General features: G+C 46.0%; 2 protein-coding genes across 2 annotated transcripts; one reads left to right on the top strand and one right to left on the bottom strand.

The window, feature by feature from the left end:
* Positions 1–1,905: 1,905 nt before the first annotated feature.
* Positions 1,906–2,511, bottom strand: LOC100277991 (uncharacterized). The gene has a single exon (NM_001364308.1). It carries the CDS (start codon positions 2,424–2,426, stop codon positions 2,238–2,240), a length of 189 nt encoding a protein of 62 aa, NP_001351237.1. The 5' UTR covers positions 2,427–2,511; the 3' UTR covers positions 1,906–2,237.
* A 5,071-nt stretch (positions 2,512–7,582) lies between these two features.
* Positions 7,583–8,554, top strand: LOC100274513 (uncharacterized). The gene has a single exon (XM_008651500.4). The coding sequence runs from the start codon at positions 7,732–7,734 to the stop codon at positions 7,972–7,974; it is 243 nt and encodes an 80-aa protein (XP_008649722.1). The 5' UTR covers positions 7,583–7,731; the 3' UTR covers positions 7,975–8,554.
* Positions 8,555–22,113: the final 13,559 nt, after the last annotated feature.

The following is a 22,113-nucleotide window of genomic DNA, read 5'->3' as shown; positions in this document are numbered from 1 at the left end:
ATTCCAGGTACAATCCGACGTAAACGAACAAGGCCTTAAGAGGCAGCCACAAGCCCTGCTAACCGCGGAACTGAATTAAAAGACGATTTTTTTTGCGACATGAAAACACGATTAAGCTTAAGCAGTACGTGCAGGAAACTGACCTTATAAGGGCCTCCAAAACAGGTCTATCTCTTCTCACATACTTTAGGAGCCGAAACCAGTTTTATAGAGAGGAGTCAAAGAAAAAAAAAAGCTCCTAGCGACTCCTCCTCCCACTTCACATATTTTCATTCTCTTGCGTGAAGAGGAGTTGTTTTGTCAATCAATTTGTTAAAAGAAACGTTGGCTCCTATATAAGAGTTGTTCTTGAAGAGAAGTCAAAGCCTGAGTCATTTTTTAACAAGCCAGAACCGTGCCAAACAGACCCTAACTGAATACTCGTGTGTACCACCATAAACCCATAATAAATGCACTTCTAGACTTATAAGTTTTAAATTCGGTTTAAAAATATATAGAGATCCAGAATTGAGAGTTGTATTCTTGAGGGCTACTCTCTCCTGTCTTTAAATACTTGATGTTTTGGACATGATCTCATATACCAATGAGCTATTAAATAGAGTTATTCTTTTCTACAGTACCTCTAATAAATAGGTTCATATTGCATACAAGAAAACACAAGACGATGTTTGCTTTGTTGGTTCCAGCGTTGGCAGCAAGCATTCAGATGGCCAGCTCGTGGCATTGAATCTCATGGTACCTTCTATGCGTTTTTCCTGTCAATTAATGCATGCATGGACGTCCTATGCGTGGAAAAATGAAGCGTCCAAGAGTAATTAGCCATGTGTGGTACCATCTAGATCAGGAATATACTAGTCTAAAATGAGCTCTAAATGCTTCAACATCCGGTACTTGCTTCCAAAATGAAAAACCCTTAAACATCAAGTATTTGAAGACCGGGACCATCATGCGGGATGAGAAATAACTACCATGTTCACACTCACCTAGAGATGGCCCAACGGGCCGTCCAGTCCGACCTACTAGGCACGGTTAGAAAACCGGGCCAGGTTGTCTAAGGTCGCGGGCTCGTTCCTTTGTCCGAGCCCGGCCCATTGCGGGCCTAAATGGGCTGGCTCGGTCCGGTAAGTACGGAAAAAGCGGGTTAAAACGAGCCGGTAAACATGGTTTAGTGCAAAATAAGCGAGCTTAAAGGGCTTAGAGATAAACAGGTTGTACCGGGCTAGCCCGCCGTGCTTAGTTTCCTGTCCGAGCCCAACCCGCTTATTCGTGTCGGGTCGACCCGTGCCTGTATAAAAATGGGCCAGACCGAGCTCGTACCGGACAAAAAAACATGCTTCGGGTCGGGCTTTCATGCTTTGTGCTTTCTGTACATCTATACACTCGCCCTCATGTATGTCAATTAGTATATAGTTTTCCTTCAGAAACACACTTTAGGTGGACTATGTTGGCATCATGTTGATAGAGGCCCCTTCTAGAAACACACTTTAGGTGGACTATGTTGGCATCATGTTGATAGAGGCCCCCTTCTACTAACACTTATCTTCTAGCCAAGCGAGAGATGCGCTCTAGAACAACTTCATCATCGAGGAAGATGTTGTCCTTAAAGTAGCCCTAGATCTCCATGATCCATGCATCGGGGTCCACCTAAGGGCTTGTTCGGTTAGCTTCCAATCCACATGGATTCAGTGGGATTGGGTAGGTTTAAATCCCAACTAAGTCAAACTATTTCTTAATTTTTTCCAATCTCATCCAATCCATGAGTAACAGGATTAACCGAACAAGGCCTAAATATTCCCGGCTAAGCTCGAAGCCCTAGGGGTCTGGGCCATCGTAGCTAGGGCGAGGTCTTTGAATACAATGCCACTTTTTTACTTTGATTGCGTATAGTGTACGACATCAGGCGAGAGCTATAACTTTTTTACTTTGATTGCGTAGGCTACATATTGCGCCACACATAGTTCCTACAAACTTAGTTAATCACTAAACTAGGTAAGGACTAATTAGACTTAGAAGACTCGTCTTACCGTTTAGTCCTTGTCTATGTATGAGCCATAGAAGCTTCCTTTCCAAAACAAAACACAGACGGGAACGAACTTATCATACAGTTCCATTTCATCACTAGTGGACCAAGCAAACAAGGAAGTCCAACAAGCTAAGAAAACCTCTCGAGTCCCAAAGCGGAGTTCTTCAGACACAAGGTCGACATCTGTATCCAAATACTGAAGATACAGTTCGTTTCAGTTGTAGCTTCGCTCCCTTGTGAAGCTGTTGCGGTCCGCTTGCTTGGAGTCGCTGCCGTTGCTGGGCGCCACGACGAGGTTGCTGAGGGTCTTCACGATCTGGAGCTTGACGCCGCCCCTCCTCAGCGGCGGCCTCTTCTCCTTCTCCGCGTTGCTGACGCTGTTGTACTGGTAGCAGTACTCCATCCCTTCCTGCCTTCTTGGTGCCTCGTTGGCAGTGTGCGTGTGCGCGCCCCGTTGGTTGAGAGGCCAAGTGCTTGCTTGCTTGCTTGCCGGAGGGATGCGGAGCCGGAAGGAGTATTTATAGGCGACGTGTGCTTCAGTATATAGGAATATTACTGCAGATCACTACACCACACTGGTTAACTTTATAAAGCCTAAACCCTACGAAATTAGCAGGAAACTCTTGAAAGTTAGCTAAACCTCGAATGTTAAGTGATCCTGTCAAAAGTTAAGCTCTCAGAAAAATTTGATCGGAAGTTACGTACTGGTCCACAAAAAGTTTCAAAATTGGATAAGCTCGGTATACAAATGGACTTAATGCCAGATGATCTGCCGGAGTAGTCATGGTGTGTACGTATCTTCTTTTTCAAGGAAAAAAAATACTGGGAATAAACTACTTCCTTCATTCATAAATATATAACATCGTTACCTTTTTTTAAAAAAAAATAATCACTCATCTTATTTAAAAAACAATAAGTTATTATTTATTTTTTATAATTTATTTTATCACTTAAGATAGTTTATATTTAACTTAAAATTTTATATTTTGAATAAATACTTTAAGTAAGTAAGATGAGTGGTCAAAGTTTTCTAAAAAATCAACGATATTATATACCTGTGAACGGATATAGTATCTCGTATGTCTATCCGCCAATGTGAACAAGATCAAGGGACTAATAAGTGATCAGGGAATCCTCCTTTTCTTTTCGAACAATAGGTAGCAATCAGAGGAATCTATTCCCGAAAACACACGAGTCGACCACGTAGCTTGGAAGCATTATTTAGATGACCAGCGACGAATCAGACGAGCACGCATCGAAGCGCTTATGGTGATTATTACTTCCTCCGTTTCTTTTTATTTGTCGTTGGATAGTACAATTTTACACTATCCAACGATAAATAAAAAAAACGGAGGGAGTACTACAGAAAAGGGCTTGAGTGAGTGAAGTTTTGGTATGCTAGCTAGCTGATCTGTTAGCGTCATCTCTTCTCGAATTATCTCTTGGTGCAGACAGCGGACGCTCGGTGCCTTGCTGAAGATATTTGCATCCTATCCATGTAGACACGTAGTGCGCACACATAAAGAGCTGGAGATATTTGCATGTATATATGATGCAGATGCCAAAGTGGCGAAAGATTCAGATATTCTCGCGCTCTTGCTTTCCTATCCGATAGGTACAGGAAATGGACGCTTATCTACCGCACTACACTACAGTTCATAGCTACACCATAGGTCCACGAAATCACCGAGCGATGTAGCTGTAGATATTTACATAAATACAAGCACATTTTAGTCTACAAATATATGTAAAGAGCTACGGAAGGAGCTATTAAGGGCTTCCGTTGTGGTCTTTCATTTGTTGGAGGTTAGAGCTGAAATATAACCTCCAATGGATATCCTTAAGATTCTACTCCCGTAGTTATTAGTTGTTTAGTCAAGTCGTCACTTGGATTGTGTCAACCAAGTTAACTTACTTAGGCCTCATTTGAATCCTTGGAATTGAATTTCATTCTAATAATCGTAATATAGGTATATATTAATTAATCCGATATGGTTTTATATAAAATATATTTTGTGTATTGTTGTTGCCTATGCATGTGAGATATTTATGTACTACATTTCTGTTTAGGGGAGCGAGCCGAAGAACGTGATATAGATTGCGGAGCAGAATCATAGTCTGAAGATACATACAATCAATTTCCATCCCTCCACTCTTTGAATTTGAGACATATTTATATTTAAAGCCGCTTCATTCTTCTCCACACAACAGCACTGTACACGATTTTCGGCGGCCACTGTTATTTCGGCGGCTAAGGGTTGGCCGCCGAAAATAACAGCTTTTTTCTGGCGGCCAGGAACCGCAAAAAATAAGCCCTAAACCGCCGAAAATAACTTATTTTTGATGGCAAAGGGCTTATTTTCGGCGGCTTATAGCCGCCGAAAATGACTGTAACTCTTTGTAGTGCCACTCGCCAACCAAATACATTCTTTTCCCGGAGGGAAATGGCTGACACACTTTGACCAATGCTCACCGTTCTTACCGGTTGCAACTCTATGCCACATTTTTCGCCAATGTTTTATACAAAACAATATTTTTCATTTATTATATATAACTTTAGTGTTTTAGGCTCTATGATTTTGCCGCACGTGCGTCGCACAGCTTACATACCCTCCTCGACACCCGCGCACGAGTATGTGCCTGTTTGTTTCAGCTTCTGGCAGCTTCTGGCCACCAAAAGCTGCTGCGGACTGCCAAACGCTCAGCTTTTTAACCAGCTTCTATAAAATTCGTTAGGGCAAAAACCATCCAAAATCAACATAAACACATAATCGGTTGAGTCGTTGTAATAGTAGGAATCCGTCACTTTTTAGATCCTGAGCCCTATGAACAACTTTATCTTCCTCCACACTTAATCGTAATGATACTCAGATTCTCTCCGTAGCCAGATTCTCCCCACAGCCAGATTTTTAGAAAAGCTGGTCAGAAAAAAGCTGAACCAAACAGGCCCTATAGCTCTGCGCCCTACGCGGCGCACCAAATCATTGGGGCTTCAAAAACCGATCAGGACCCATTAGCAATTAATCGTGATTTATCACCATAAACCAATGGAAATCGACCAAATCCGAATCAAACTATTTTTTAATCCGCTCAGTTTAACATCGATTTATCCGTCGATATGACCGGTTAATCGGTCCAGAACTGATAAACCAACAGCAGATCAGGTGAAACTAAACCTCTTGTTTTTGCAAGTAAAAGCGCGTTTAGATCACAACAATTGAATTGAATAAAAAATGGCTTGAATGTTACCACAAGTCCAATACATTTAGCAGTTAAAATATTACATATCACGCTTTCATAGTTCACAAATAATATCGAAGATACAATGCACCCTCTGGTAAAGATCATTCCCGCGGGTGCGTGTTCCACTGATCTTGTGCCATATTATAATCTTTCGATGTGAGCAACTAATACCCTGCTCCACATAAGTCATTTCAAATCTGGTGACATTCCACAGAACCAACTCCTCATCGATTACCTCCTTCATCATGGAATGTAACTTGTTATGATTGTAAAGAAATCGTGATATCCGCCTAGCACTTTGAACCACAATATTATGCTAAAATAAATCATTCTCCTTGAACATCAAATTTATGGTATAAGCCACACACGACTGTCGCACAATAGAAGGATGCTTCACGACTACCATATGACATGTCCTTTTGTAGTTCGCTCCATTGTCAATGATAATCTGGACCACATACTCTGAACCAATTTCTATCATCACGTCCATGGTTTCCTATATTTACTATCCACTGTTTCTTGCAATACTTGCACTTAAATCTGGTATATATATGTTGTCCTCGGGTTCCCGATCTAAATCGATTTGATCCAACATTCCTGAAAATAGCAATAACATGATCTATTATTACAAGTATTGTTAGCCTATATTGCAAGTAAGTAAGTAACAGTGGTATTTTGAAAAGCTTTCTAGTCAAAAGAAACTCTAGCTCCTACTCGACCACCGGTTAATCAGTCCCACACAACGGTTTATCGGCTTCGAGGAGCGGCTAATCAGCAACCCTAGCTGATACATCAATTTTTATTTGTTTATATATTTTTTTCTTAAACTTCCATCCGTTGCCCATTTTAAATTTTGGTTACAACAGTGAGTCTTCAAATAATACACAGTTTTTTTATACAAGAATTGGCAACAAAAGTTTTAAAAATCTACAAACTTTCTTAAAATTAAAAATCGAAAACAGGTGTACCAGCGTTATCGGCCGACGCTGATTAGCGATTATTATGTATCCGGTCGATAAGCTGGAATGGATAAGCCGTTCGGTTTCGTGACCCTTTGCCTTGCCTGACAGCAAGCTGCGACTGCGAGGGAGGCAAGCGGAGACGGGGCCGCCCTGGGTAGTCGCTCGTCGGGATGGGATTGTAGGCGCACGCCGGATCAGACTGGAGAGAAATTGGAACGAGTCAGCGAACCGGGTCAAAGCCAAACAAACGGCTTGCGCGATTGGCTCGTGGGCTCGTGGCTATAGCGTGAATGCGTGATGAGTGGACGACGTCCTCCTAGTGACGTCACGCATGCAACGCTGTACCTGGTGCTTGAGGCAATGGGACCCAGAGATGGATGATTCGCGACTCATCTAGAGGCTACGTAAACGCATTAGTAATGTATGATGTATATCCTTAACCAAGAAGGAAGGAAGACATGCCACAGATGGTGTATGCCAGCCATACAGCTAGTACTGTGAATCGTTTTTTATATAATCGGTGATACGGTGTGTAATTTTGTTTTCAACTCCATCAGATTTGGAGGATCTGGTGAAAGACCTCTTCAAGTTCAACTACACCATTTTTGGTAAAAATTGAGAGTGCATATACCGTTTTTTGTGGATTGAATACACGTTAGATCCGGTAGTTTTCGCTATAAAATTTTATCCTCGTCTCCTTTTATAAATTTAGGACGTATTTAATATGGCTCTCCTTCACCTAGAGCAGCTTTACTCCAAAACTCTGCGTAGAGTAGATCTGTTCCAAAGTTAGATTGTTTCTCGTAACCGGTAGCAGTGGCGGGAAATAACTTAAAACTCCATGACAGGTTGTTTTTTTTTTGGAGTTTCAGAGCAGTAAAAGAGACACTCAAAAAAATTATACTACAACTCCAAAAACTTTATATAATTTATAACTCTAGAGTTAAAGTGTTTGTCATGCTGTGGCCAACTTCTCCTTAAAGTTTTACTGGAGCCAGACCCTTGTAGTCGATGAAGCTCTACTAAATAATGCAACATTTAGCAGCATCAGTGGCACCAGCACAAGTGCTGTGCTGGGGGAGGATAGGATAGCTATCCACTGCTGAACTACTAGCGACGTCAAAAGGCACGGCCGCACGGGCCCACGGACCGACCATGTTGAATATCGGCGTTCTGTGCTGGGCCACTAGAAGTGGCTGTCCCTACTTGTCATTCACACGGGCTTCCCCCAAAACTAAAACCGAAACTACTCGTGGTTCGTCCGATTCCCTGGTGGCGGGCCCCTCTCACGCGCACTTTGGGCCCCACAAGTCGCCCGCCCTAGCGCTTTTCTCCTTGCTCCGTTCTGCCCGGCGAACGCGAGGGTGCCAGCTCGGCCGCCGGGCCGCCTATTTTAGGCAGCTGGAGTGCCGGCTCCTGTGATCCTGTCCTGTGCAATCAAATCCAACAGTGTCCCCTCTCCTCCTCTTGTCGTCCACCACCCAGTCCCCAGCTGCCTCGCTGATGGCCACCGAGACCATCCAGGTTCCGGCGCCGGCCATGCCGGCAGTAGCTGGGCGCGCCGCCACCAGAGGCGGCAGCAGGGCGGGCCTGCCGCCGCCGCCGCGGAGGGGCCAGATCAAGGAGAAGATCCTCAAGGACGTCGTCGCTGCTGTCTCCGCCATGGCCGCGGGCCTCGTCAAGAATAGCCGCGGCGACGGCGAGGAGGGTCTCCCGGCCTCCGTCGACGCCGACGACAACAAGTGAAACGGCCGGTCCCCAGAAGTATAAGAAGAGCCGCGCCGCGCGTTCTCACTTCCGCCCGCGGCCTGCCCGATGCCCTCGCTCCTCTGCTGCTATCATGTGCTCATTTTAGTGCACGCGGTAGAGGGCTGGCAGAGGGCCAAATATTTACAAAGAAGCTCTCGTGAATCTCTCCTCCGTGTTTGAAGTATTTGTGGGGTGTCTGTTGGTCAGATGGATCGGTTGCCATATTAGAGCACGCGCTGGTCCATCCATCCGTCCACGGTCAGTCTTGCTGCTTTCTGGTCTCGTTTTGTTTGGGTTTCAGTGGCTGCTGTCAGGAGGTTACTGCTGTTTTTTAAGGAAGAGCCTCCGGGACTGCGGTTGGTGATGCTGGTTAGTCTTAAGTTTCTGTTGTTTGATCAGTGTGTTGTGTAAGCTTGTGCCGTTTTGTCGAGCGCTTGGTTGTGTAAGGTTCAGGAGGACTGGAGGAGGGGATCAGCAAGTATTATGGTCTGGTCCCTTCCTCTCTGTGTCACCGACCCCTTCGCTGTAACTCTGCTTTGCTGTCATGTCAAATAAAGCTTCTTGTTTGAAAACTGTCTGTGATTTGGAATTTCTGGCTCTGGCTTACCGCTTTTATATACTCATGCCCGGCAAGTTTCAAAGGTTACGTACATGCATACATACAGCTTGGGGTGTTTGGGAGTGAAATTTTTTCACAGTTTTAAAGAATACTGCAGTATTCTCAAATACTGCAGTATTATATACAGAATGGTGTTTGGCAAGCTAGCTAAAATCTCTGTTTTCAAAACTGAAGTATTGCAAATATTATAGTTGTTTTAAGTCATTCTAAACTTAGCTCTGGACCTCAGTTTTCAAAACTGCGGTATTGTAAACTACGGTATTGTCATGACTAAAGTATACTGTAGTATTTCAAAAACTGTGATTTTTAAAAAACTTTGTTCCCAAACAAGACCTTGATTGCGACCAAACTGAATGGCGGCAGCTTAACGAGATCCTCCGGCAACGTCGAGGCGTCGAGCCCGTGCTGGCCTGCTCACCCTGTACAAGTGCATAGGGCTTCTTTGCTGCGTCGCCGTCGCCGTCGCCGTGGTGTCCCTAGCTAGCTCCTAGCTTCCTCCGACCTCCGTCCTGGCGCGCAGGCGTCGCCCATGGCTACCAGCCGTCGGCCTGTCGCTGGCATGAGCCGCCCGCGTGCGTGCATCCTCCACGTGCGACACGGCTCTCGCCGGCCTGTGTGAAAAGGAGGAAAGCTTTCCTCGGGAGCTATAAGCGATCAATGGATCAGCCAGCCACGAGATGATTCCGTTCCACGAGCTCCGTTGACCTGCTACTGGAGTCTCCGCCGGGATCATCACCCGGAAAAGGCAGCGGAGTGACCAACCAAGCGCCCTGGTGAAAAGGTTTCTTTCGGTAGAGAACGCAGGGCCCGACGAGCGTACGAGACCAGGACCAGGCATGCGGAACCAAACCAGCTATGCAGCTGCCGTGCAGGCGCAGGCAGGCACCGGAACACCTCACCTGGCCGCTTCGCAATGACGCCAAGTTGAGAACAGCACGCCGTTGGCCATTCCACTCCACCACTGACGATCCTCTGATTTCCCGTCCCGCAAGTTGCAGTTCAAGTCACCGCGCGAGTCACCACGCGCTTGCCTGCAGGGTGCGGCGGGGGCTGCTTGCTGGCCGATGTGGCACGTGAGAAAACGGCGGTTCCATCCACTTCCAGCAACTAGCCACCGCCCACCGGGAGACCCGCCAGATTCCAGCTACGACCATCTGTACTGCACCTGGAGCAGGTCGTATCCGAGCGAGGAACCTACCACGTCTCGCCGCCAAGTGACGCGACGGTAAACAGAAGCAAAACGGGAGGGAGTCCAGCCTACGATCCTCAACGACGTCCCACTGCTCGTCTTTCGTTCTACCGCCCTGCCATGTTTTCGACCCTAGTTTTTGTGTGAGAGCGAAGGAAGGAGACGAGGAGGCCGACGCGCGGGCTCAGAATCACAGTGAGACAAAGAAGAGCTCTCGCTCATGGCTTGTAACTTGTAATTGGACGGTTGTCAGACTGGCCCTGTACATCTACCGTGGAGTTCTCCTAAATGTTTTTTTTTAAAAAAATTGTAAGGTTCAGATCTAGATTAGAGCTGCTTGCAGATGAATATATAGTGCAGATCTGTTTTTTTCAGTCTTCAACTTGCAAATAGTTGCGTCTGGCGACTAAGAGTAACTTCAATAGTTCTTTAAACAATTCTCTAAATCTTAATTCTAAGAAGTGAATCGGAAAATCGTTTCTCCAATAGTTATTTAAATAGTGAAAGTCGCCTAGAGGGGGTAAATAGGGCGAATCTGAAATTTACAAACTTAAGCACAACTTCAAGCCGGGTTAGCGTTAGAAATAGAAACGAGTCCGAGAGAGAGAGGGCGCAAAACAAATCGTGAGCGAATAAAGAGCGAGACACGATGATTTGTTTTATCGAGGTTCGGTTCTTGCAAACCTACTACTCGTTGAGGTGGTCACGAAGACCGGGTCTCTTTCAACCCTTTCCCTCTCTCAAGCGGTCACTCAGACCGAGTGAGCTTCTTCTTCTCAATCAAAACGGGACACAAAGTCCCCGCAAGGACCACCACACAATTGGTGTCTCTTGCCTTGATTACAATTGAGTTCGATCACAAGAATGGAGAAAGAAAGAAGCAATCCAAGCGCAAGAGCTCAAATGAACACAACAAATCACTCTCTCTAATCACTAAAGCTTTGTGTAGAGTTGGGAGAGGATTTGATCTCTTTGGTGTGTCTTGTATTGAATGCTATAGCTCTTGTAAGGTGTAGAAGTGTAGAAACTTGGATGCCATTGAATGTGGGGTGGTTGGGGTATTTATAGCCCCAACCACCAAAAATGATCGTTGGAAGACTGCTGTCGCATGGCGCACCGGACAGTCCGGTGCGCCAGCCACGTCAGCGAGCCGTTGGGGTTCGACCGTTGGAGCTCTGACTTGTGGGGCCTCTGGGCTGTCCGGTGGTGCACCGGACAGGTCCTGTAGACTGTCCGGTGCGCCAACTGTGCGTGCTCTGACTCTGGCGCGCACTGTAGCGCATTGAATGCGATTGCAGACGACCGTTGCGCGCGAAGTAGCCGTTGCTCCGCTGTCACACCGGACAGTCCGGTTCGCCAGCCACGTCAGCGAGCCGTTGGGGTTCGACCGTTGGAGTTCTGACTTGTGGGGCCTCTAGGCTGTCCGGTGGTGCACCGGACAGGTCCTGTAGACTGCCCGGTGCGCCAACTGTGCGTGCTCTGACTCTGGCGCGCACTGTAGCGCATTGAATGCGGTTGCAGACGACCGTTGCGCGCGAAGTAGCCGTTGCTCCGCTGTCACACCGGACAGTCCGGTGTGCACCGGACAGTCCGGTGAATTATAGCGGAGCGCCCTCTGAAAATCCCGAAGGTAGCGAGTTCAGCGTCGAGTGCCCTGGTGCACCGGACACTGTCCGGTGGCACACCGGACAGTCGATGCGCCAGACCAGGGTGCCTTTGGATTGTCTTTTGCTCTCTTTATTTGAACCTTTTCTTAGTCTTTTTATTGGCTTATTGTGAGCCTTTGGCACCTGTAGAACTTATAGACTAGAGCAAACTAGTTAGTCCAATTATTTGTGTTGGGCAATTCAACCACCAAAATCAATTAGGGAAAAGGTGTAAGCCTAATTCCCTTTCAATCTCCCCCCTTTTTGGTGATTGATGCCAACACAAACCAAAGCAAATGTAGAAGTGCATAATTGAACTAGTTTGCAGAATGTTAGTGCAAAGGTTACTTAGAATTGGGCCAATATAAATTCTTATAGGATATGCATGAATTGTTTCTTTTTAACATTTTGGACCTCGTTTACACCGCATGTTTTGTTTTTGCAATTTTTTGTAAATTCTTTTCAAAGTCCTTTTGCAAATGGTCAAAGGTAAATGAATAAGATTTTTGAGAAGCATTTTCAAGATTTAAAATTTTCTCCCCCTATTTCAAATGTTTTTCCTTTGACTAAACAAAACTCCCGCTTAATAAAATCCTCCTCTTAGTGTTCAAGAGGGTTTTAAGATATTAGTTTTTGAAGAGGGTGTACCAATTTGAAATTATATAAATAATAAGATACCAAGTTGAAAATACTACTTTCTCCCCATTTTGAAAACAATAAGATATTACTTGAAAAATTTCATCATTTGAACATATTTTTGAAATCGGTGGTGGTGCGGTCCTTTTGCTTTGGGCTGATACCTTCTCCCCCTTTGGCATGAATCGCCAAAAACGGATACAAGAGTGAAATATAAGCCCTCCTAAACTACTTTCTCCCCCTTTGGTAAATAACATATGAGTGAAGATTATACCAAAGACGAAGAGTTGCTCGGAGCGACGCCGAAGGATGAGTGATTCGATGGAGTGGAGTGGAAGCCTTTGTCTTCGCCGAAGACTCGAATTCCCTTTCAATCTATGACTTGATTTGAAATATACTTGAAAACACATTAGTCATAGCATAGAAAATAGACATGATCAAAGGTATATTTATGAGCTAAGTGTGCAAAACATCAAAATAAATTCCTAGAATCAAGAATATTTAGCTCATGCCTAAGTTTGTTAAAAGTTTGTTCATCTAGTGGCTTGGTAAAGATATCGGCTAATCGTTCTTTAGTATTAATATATGCAATCTCGATATCTCCCTTGTGTTGGTGATCCCTAAGAAAATGATACCGAATGGCTATGTGTTTAGTGCGGCTATGCTCAACGGGATTATCTGCCATGCGGATTGCACTCTCATTATCACATAGAAGAGGAACTTTGGTTAATTTGTAACCATAGTCCCTAAGGGTTTGCCTCATCCAAAGTAATTGCGCGCAACAATGGTCTGCGGCAATATACTCGGCTTCGGCGGTAGAAAGAGCTACGGAATTTTGCTTCTTTGAAGCCCAATACACCAAGGATCTTCCCAAGAACTGGCAAGTCCCCGATGTGCTCTTTCTATTGATTTTACACCTCACCCAATTGGCATCCGAATAACCAATTAAATCAAATGTGGATCCCTGAGGGTACCAAAGCCCAAACTTAGGAGTATGAACTAAATATCTCAAGATTCGTTTTACGGTCGTAAAGTGAGCTTCCTTAGGGTTGGCTTGGAATCTTGCACACATGCATACGGAAAGCATAATGTCCGGTCGAGATGCACATAAATAGAGTAATGAACCTATCATCGACCGACATACCTTTTGGTCGACGGATTTACCTCCCGTGTCGAGGTCGAGATGCCCATTGGTTCCCATGGGTGTCTTGATGGGTTTGGCATCCTTCATTCCAAACTTGGTTAGAATATCTTGAATATACTTCGTTTGGCTAATGAAGGTGCCCTCTTGGAGTTGCTTCACTTGAAATCCTAAGAAGTACTTCAACTCCCCCATCATCGACATCTCGAATTTTGTGTCATGATCCTACTAAATTCTTCATATGTAGATTCGTTAGTAGACCCAAATATAATATCATCAACATAAATTTGGCATACAAACAAATCATTGTCAAGAGTTTTAGTGAATAGAGTAGGATCGACCTTTCCGACTTTGAAGCCATTAGTGATAAGAAAATCTCTTAGGCATTCATACCATGCTCTTAGGGCTTGCTTGAGCCCATAAAGCGCCTTAGAGAGTTTATAAACGTGATTAGGATACTCACTATCTTCAAAGCCGGGAGGTTGCTCAACATATACCTCTTCCTTGATTGGTCCATTGAGGAAGGCACTTTTCACGTCCATTTGATAAAGCTTAAAGCCATGGTAAGTAGCATAGGCAAGTAATATGCGAATTGACTCAAGCCTAGCTACGGGTGCATAGGTTTCACCAAAATCCAAACCTTCGACTTGTGAATATCCCTTGGCCACAAGTCGGGCTTTGTTCCTTGTCACCACACCATGCTCATCTTGCTTGTTGCAGAAGACCCACTTGGTTCCTACAACATTTTGATTAGGACGTGGAACTAAATGTCATACCTCATTCCTAGTGAAGTTGTTGAGCTCCTCTTGCATCGCCACTGTCGGTGTTTTGGGTCCGACCGCACACCCGGGGTTGCCCCTCAAGGTGTTTCTAGGAGTAGGACGGTGTCGACGACTGTAGCAAAATGGTTCGTGCCGATCACACGAGGGACAGTGGACAAGATTTACAGGTTCGGGCCGCTTAGAGATGCGTAACACCCTACGTCCTGGTGAATTTGCTTGATGAGCGTGGTTACAAGAGGGCTCTCTGGATTGAAGATACAGAAAGTTGATGTGGGTGGCTAAGTAAGATAGGGTCGATCGATCTGAAGGGGTGCCCCCTAGGCCTTATATACTCGACCGTGGGGCAGTACACATGGATATGATAACAACAAGTAGCTAAAAGGTAGTGAACCTCTTGAGTTTATCCCTACGTAACCCTCGCCGACTTATCCTCGCATGGCTCCGTTGCATGGGGGCTTCAGCGCGGGAAAGTCGGATCTCTGTTGCGATTTACTCGCTCGACGTTGTGGGTCGTCCGGGTTTGCACCAATCCGGTCTCACGTCGCTCTGCTTTGTTGGTTGTTTCTCCCCAGGCCCACGAAAGAATGACCCTACGATTTATGGGGCCCTTGGGCCTTTCGTGAGGTCTTTTACTCCTTTAGTGGACCCGGGGGATATCTATCCCCCACAAGCCCCCGATCTTTGGGTTAATTTAGAGGTAATCAGCCCAAAGATCCCAGGTCCAACTTGCGGGTGTTTTGAAGAAAAATGACTTCCTGCTGTCTTCTCTTGCTCCGATCACTCATTTGACCGAAGCTTAGTTTCATGCTTGTGCCTTAGAGGTCGGTATTTCAATTTGTAGGATTCTGAACTTCATTGGGTGCACCGGAGGTGCACCCAATGGGTGTAGCCCCCGAGCTTTGAGTAGATTTTAGAAAATAATCTACTCGAAGGTCTTCCCCAGAAATTATCTCCATTTGTGCTCCTGCATCTTGGTTGAGGGTTGGTCTTTTAATCTTGTCCTATGCCTTAGAAGTCGGCACTATCTCGGTTTGGAATGATAATCCATGGGGTGCACCGGAGGTGCACCCAATGGGTGTAGCCCCCGACCTTCAAATGGATTTTTTAAGGATAATCCATTCGAAGGTCTTTCTTTCGTGCCTCTTTGCTGAAAATTATCCCTTTCGTTTGTAGAAATTGGCATGAAGCTATTTGCATTATGCTTTGGAGGTCAGCATTATGTCATTAATATTTTGCTGCAGAGGTCAGCATATATTTTGTCTTTAGCAGCCGAGTTTGCAATCCATCCATATCTTGATAGGTAGTGCAATTTATTTGCTTCTGCGACTGATTGGATGTTTGATGGACGTTCTCTGTCTAGTCTTCACGTCGCTTCTGTCGGCCATATGTTGTACTTCGCTGGCTATATTTGGCTTTCCTCTGATCCTTACTGATATCTCATTTTTGTCTTGAGGCATTCACTGCGTGCCCTGCACAGATGTGACCGTTTTGAAAAATATACTGATAATTCCTGGGCGTCCCCCCCAATGGGTGTGGGCAAGGGACGGCTTGGTACGCTGAGTGTTTTAGCCGGCTGCTTCTGAGTAGTAATGTGATGGGACGGCGAGTGTAATCATATCCTCTGCGCTGTTGACTGGAGTCCCAATGGGTGTAGTGTTGCATGAAACGGCGTCAGCCGCCTGACGTGTCTTCAGACGGGTGGAAGTGCTTATTGAATGCTTTGCGACTGTTCAGTGACCGCAGTTGGAGGTGAGCGGTTGCCTTTCCCTTCTATAAATAACGTCGTTGCCCCTCTGGTTTTTTCACATCTCTTCGCTGTTCTTTACTGCATCCTTCTCTTCTCTGTTCTTTACTGCATCCTTCTCTTCTCTCCCGTCTGCTTCCGCCATGGGCAAGAGTAACAAACGCAAGCGCGAGCCGACTCCTCCGTCGGAGGACTTCGGCGACTCGGAATACTCGGAGGAGGAGTTCTCCTCCGAGTCCGAGGGGTCTCCGGCTCCCGTCTCTCCCCCGGCGTCGTCTGATGATTCAGACGACTCCCAGGGGATTGCCGCGGAAGTCTGGACGTACATCCGGGCCGTCGAGCGCTCCGGGCTCGAGGGCTCGAATGAGTTGGAGTACTCCTCGGATGAGGAGGACTCGGACGGCGGCGAGGACGAGGATGACGACGACGACGACGGCGACGACGGCGACGGTGGCGACGGCGACGGTGACGGTAGAGGCAGCGGCGGGGGCAGCGGCGGCGGCGACGGGAGCAAGGGCAGCACCAGAGGCGGCAGCAGCAAGGGCAGCACCAGGGTCGGCGGCGGTGGAAGCAGCAGCAAGGCCAGTGGCTAAACGCCACTGGTCTTTGGATATTAGTATAGTGTAGTTAGAATAATGTAGTAGTAATGTAGAGTAGTATAGCGTAGTATAGTAGTAGTAGTAATGTAATATAGTAATAGTAGGGAAGCATCAACTCGCAAGGAGTTGATTTGTAAGCTTATTGTCTTCCCTTAATGAAAGAATGACGTTGGCTTCTTCTTGATGACTCGCTTTGCTTGATTATAAAACTGATTCTTTTGAAACAGTGGATGAATAACTTGGGCATCACACTGACGCTTCCAGAAGTAGGTGCCGAGTAATCTTGTAGTCGGTGTCGGCATTTTAGAGGCAACACCGAGTGACTGGAGGTCGGCATCGGCTTTTTAGAGGTAATGCCGAGCGACTGAATATGAAATCAGCGTTTTAAAACACCGCCGAGTGATTGAAAAGCGATGTCGGCATTTTAGAAGTAATGCCGAGCAACTGACCACGAGATCAGCGTTTTAGAGGCAACGCCGAGTGATTGAAGGTCGACGTCGGCATTTTAGAAGTAATGCCGAGCGATCGAACACGAGATCAGCGTTTTAGAGGCAACGCCGAGTGATTGAAGGTAGACGTCGGCATTTTAGAAGTAATGCCGAGCGATTGAACACGAGATCAGCGTTTTAGAGGCAACGCCGAGTGACTGGAGGGTGATGTCGGCATTTTAAAGGTAATGCCGAGCGACCGAATACGAAAACAGCGTTTTAGAGGCAACACTGAGTGACTGGAGGTCGGCATCGGCTTTTTAGAGGTAATGCCGAGCAACTGAATATGAAATCAGCGTTTTAGAGTCAACGCCGAGTGACTGGATGGTGACGTCGGCATTTTAGAGGTAATGCCGAGCGACTGAATATGAAATCAGCGTTTTAGAGTCAACGCCGAGTGATAGCAGGCCACATGAGCTATTTTGAGGATGATAACCGAGTAATGAGGTGGCGCATCGGCTTTTTGGAAATAACTGCCGGATGACCACGTGGCATGCTGGGGTTTTGGAAATAACCGCCGGGTGATGACTGGGCACTTTTTGAAACGGTATCTGGCTCGAGAATATCCCATAAGAGCTGCGCTTTTAGCCGCCTTTGCTTTCCGTGCCCTAGTTCTTGCATTCCCGCTTCCGAATCCTCTCTGCCATTCGCCTCCTACTCTGTTCGCTGGTGAAATCGAGATGGCGCCCAAGAGGAAAACTACGAGCTCGTCTGCTGCGGTGATCCCTCCAATCGACCCCAACAGCCAGTTGCCTTTCGCAGGTAACCATATGTCCATCATTTCCGAAGCTGAACTTCTCCACCTCGTATCCATCGGGGTTCTTCCTCCGCGGGAACTCTGTTCTTGGCGGATTTGCCACGGGACTACTGTCCCGACAGAGGATACCCACGAGTTTGTAGTTTACGCTCCTTTTCTTCTCCGCGGCCTCGGCCTTCCCATCTCTCCCTTTTTCCGCGGCCTCCTTGATTTCTACCACATTAACTTGACCCATTTGAACCCTAATTCCATTCTGCAAATCTCCATTTTCGTTCACTTATGCGAAGCCTTTCTTGGCGTGCTGCCGCATTTCGGTTTATGGAAGTATTTGTATCATTGTCGCCCTGGGATGGCCGGGGGACAACATCGGTTGGTCGGAGGTGCCAGTTTGGAGATGCGCCGCGGGCGGAAAACTGAGTATCTTGAGATTCCCCTCAAGGACAGTATTAAGGGGTGGCGTCTAGAGTGGTTCATAGTTGATAATTATGGAAATTCTCTCCCCTCCCGGTCGGGAAGACTGAAAGGGAAATGTGCCTTTGGGCCATTTCTAAGTATTTTGGTGATTAAGTGCCAACACAAGTGCTTAAATATAAATCTATGCCCATGGATGAACAAGGTGCAAATCACAAGTAAAGGTATGTTTCTAAGTCTTAGTACATTGGTTTTGTGTACTAATATATTTGTCTAAGTGTTAGAAACAGAGAGAAGAAGAAAAGGAGAATGTTGGCTGTGTACAGCCAACAGGATGTTTCGGTCTGGGGCACCGGACTGTCCGGTGATGCACCGGACAGTGTCCGGTGCGCCAGGCTGCCTTGATCCGAAGACGCCGCTCTCGGGAATTTGCCGACGGCGTACGGCTAAAATTCACCGGACTGTCCGGTGTGCACCGGACTGTCCGGTGAGCCAACGGTCGGCCGAGCCAACGGTCGGCCGAAGAATCTGCGCACGACACGTGGCCTGGCCAACGGTCGGGAGGGAGCACCGGACTGTCCGGTGTGCACCGGACTGTCCGGTGCGCCAGATCTGCAACGGTCGGCAACGGTCGACTGGACTGTTTAAGGAAAGAAATCGGGCACCGGACAGTGTCCGGTGTGCACCGGACTGTCCGGTGCACCCGACGACAGAAGGCAAGGATGGCCTTCCAGATTTGTTCTCAATGGCTCCTAGCTGCCTTGGGGCTATAAAAGGGACCCCTAGGCGCATGGAGGAGAATACCAAGCAACCTTAGAGCAATCTTGATCATCCATACTCAGTCCTTGCGCATTCGTTTGTCATTCTAAGTGATTCGAGTTCCGTTCTAGTGAGAATTTTGAGATAGTCTTTTGAGCTCGATTCTTGGCCGTGTGTGTGCGCATTTTGCTGTGGATTCGTGTGTGTTGCTTCCCTCCCTTACTCCGTGCTTCTTTGTGAAACTCAATTGTAAGGGCGAGAGACTCCAAGTTGTGGAGATTCCTCGCAAACGGGAAAAGAGCAAAGAAAAGAAGAACACCGTGGTATTCAAGTTGATCATTGGATCACTTGAGAGGAGTTGAGTGCAACTCTCGTCCGTTGGGATGCCACAACGTGGAGTAGGCAAGTTTTGTACTTGGCCGAACCACGGGATAACCACCGTGTCATCTCTGTGATTGCTTTCTTGTGGTTATTGTGTTTTGACTCCTCTCTAGCCACTTGGCAATAATTGTGCTAACACTTAACAAGTTTTTTTTGTGGCTATAAGTTTAAGTTTTACAGGATCACCTATTCACCCCCCCCTCTAGGTGCTCTCAATTGGTATCGGAGCCATTCTCTTCAAGAAAGGGACTAGCCGCCCGAAGAGATGGATCCTAAGGGGAAGGGAATCGTGATCAACGATAAGGAGAAGGAGTCCTTCGTCAATGAGCTCAAAGATGACAAGCCTACCGACTCCGGCTCGGGTCATAGACGAAAGGAAGGGAAGAAGAAGAAGACGAGGCGCATCAAGGAGATCGTCTACTACGACGACAGTGATGAGTCTACTTCTTCCCAAAAGGACGACGACCACAACGACCACGAGCAAAGGAAACCGGTTAATTCTAACTTTTCCTTTGACTACTCTCGTATTCCGCAAAGTTCAAATTCACATTTGCTTTCCATTCCACTCGGCAAGCCCCCACACTTTGATGGGGAGGACTACGGATTTTGGAGCCACAAAATGCGTAGTCACCTATTCTCTCTCCATCCTAGTATATGGGAGATTGTAGATAGTGGAATGCACTTTAATAGTTCGGATAGTCCTATATTCATTAATGAGCAAATCCATAAGAATGCACAAGCTACTACTGTTCTTCTAGCTTCATTGTGCAGGGATGAATATAACAAAGTAAGTGGCTTGGATAACGCCAAGCAAATCTGGGATACCCTCAAGATCTCTCATGAGGGAAATGACGCTACCTTGCTCACCAAAATGGAGTTGGTGGAGGGCGAACTTGGGAGATTCGCTATGATAAGGGGGGAGGAGCCAACCCAAACGTACAACCGGCTCAAGACCCTTGTCAACAAGATAAGGAGCTATGGAAGCACGCGATGGACGGACCACGACGTCGTCCGCCTAATGCTAAGGTCCTTTACCGTTCTTGATCCTCATTTGGTGAATAATATTCGTGAGAATCCCAGGTACACCAAAATGTTGCCCGAAGAAGTCCTAGGAAAATTCGTCAGCGGGCGAATGATGATTAAGGAAGCAAGGTACGTGGACGACGCCTTGAATGGACCGATCAACGAGCCGCAACCTCTTGCTCTCAAAGCAACAAGGAGCAAGGAGGCGCTACCTAGCAAGGTGGCACAAATTGAGGCGGCCGGACTTAATGATGAAGAGATGGCTCTCATCATCAAACGCTTCAAGTCGGTGCTAAAGGGTCAAAAGGGGCAGCCAAGCAAGACCAAGACAAAGGGGAAGCGCTCATGCTTCAAATGCGGTAAGCTTGGTCATTTTATTGCTAACTGTCCCGAAAATGATAGTGATCAGGACCAAGGGAACAAAAGAGAGAAGAAGAAGCATTACAAGAAGGCCAAGGGCGAGGCACACATCGGAAAGGAGTGGGACTCGGACTGCTCCTCCTCCGACTCCGACAATGAAGGACTCGCCGCCACCGCCTTCAACAAGTCATCCCTCTTCCCCAACGAGCGTCACACATGCCTTATGGCAAGGGAGAAGAAGGTATGTACTCGCAACTCTACCTATGCTTCTTCAAGTGAGGACGAATCTAGTGATGAGGATGAAGTAGATTATTCATGTTTGTTCAAGAGCTTAGATAGATCTAAGATAGACAAAATTAATGAATTAATTGATGCCTTGAATGAAAAGAATATACTTCTAGAAAAGCAAGAGAATTTGTTGTATGAAGAACATGATAAGTTTGTAGAGGCTCAAAAATCCCTTGCATTAGAAATTAAGAGGAATGAAATGCTTGCTTGTGAAGTATCAACATGTCATGATTCTATTTCTAACTTAAAGAGCATTAATGATGACTTAAATGCTAAACTAGTAGAAGCAAATAAATCCAACTCTTGTGTTGAACATGTTGAAATTTGCACTAGGTGTAAGGATGTTGATATTAATGCCTGTAGTGAACACTTAGTCTCCATTTCAAAATTGAATGATGAATTGGCTAGTCTTAATGCCCAACTTAAGACTAGCAAGAGTGAATTTGAAAAACTAAAATTTGCAAGGGATGCCTACACTATTGGTAGACACCCCTCAATTAAGGATGGGGTTGGCTTCAAGAGGGAAGCCAAGAACTTAACAAGCCATAAGACTCCCATCTCCACCAAGGAGAAAGGGAAGGCTCCTATGGCTAATAGTGTTAAGAAGAATCATGCTTTCATATACTATGATAGGAGATATTCTAGAAATGCTTTTAGAGGTCATGATGGTTTTGATTCACATGCTTATGACTCTTATGCTATGACTGCTTCTAGTTCTCATGTTATGCATGGTAGAAATGTGCCTAGGAGAAATGTTGTTCATAATGCTCCTAGGAAAGTAGTGAATGAACCTTCTACAATTTATTGTGCTTTAAATGCTTCCTTTGCTATTTGTAGAAAGGATAAGAAAATTGTTGCTAGGAAGTTAGGGGCAAAATGCAAGGGAGACAAAACTTGCATTTGGGTCCCTAAGGATATTTGCACTAACCTTGTAGGACCCAACATGAGTTGGGTACCTAAGACCCAAGCCTAAATTTGCCTTGCAGGTTTATGCATCCGGGGGTTCAAGCTGGATTATCGACAGCGGATGCACAAACCATATGACGGGGGAGAAGAAGATGTTCACCTCCTACGTCAAAAATAAGGATTCCCAAGATTCAATTGTATTCGGTGATGGGAATCAAGGCAAGGTAAAAGGGTTAGGTAAAATTGCAATTTCAAATGAGCACTCAATTTCTAATGTGTTTCTAGTAAAGTCTCTTGGTTATAATTTGCTATCTGTTAGTCAATTGTGCAACATGGGGTATAACTGTCTATTTACAAATATAGATGTGTCTGTCTTTAGAAGAAGTGATGGTTCACTAGCTTTTAAG

The sequence above is a fragment of the Zea mays genome, chromosome 6 (assembly GCF_902167145.1).
Source record: "Zea mays cultivar B73 chromosome 6, Zm-B73-REFERENCE-NAM-5.0, whole genome shotgun sequence".
Taxonomy (NCBI): domain Eukaryota; kingdom Viridiplantae; phylum Streptophyta; class Magnoliopsida; order Poales; family Poaceae; genus Zea; species Zea mays.
This window is presented reverse-complemented; position numbering and strand designations above follow the sequence as displayed.

What these genes read in the sequence shown, in the direction of transcription:
- LOC100277991 (NM_001364308.1), bottom strand. Translation starts at nt 2,426, where the DNA reads ATGGAGTACTGCTACCAGTACAACAGCGTCAGCAACGCGGAGAAGGAG.
- LOC100274513 (XM_008651500.4), top strand. Translation starts at nt 7,732, where the DNA reads ATGGCCACCGAGACCATCCAGGTTCCGGCGCCGGCCATGCCGGCAGTA.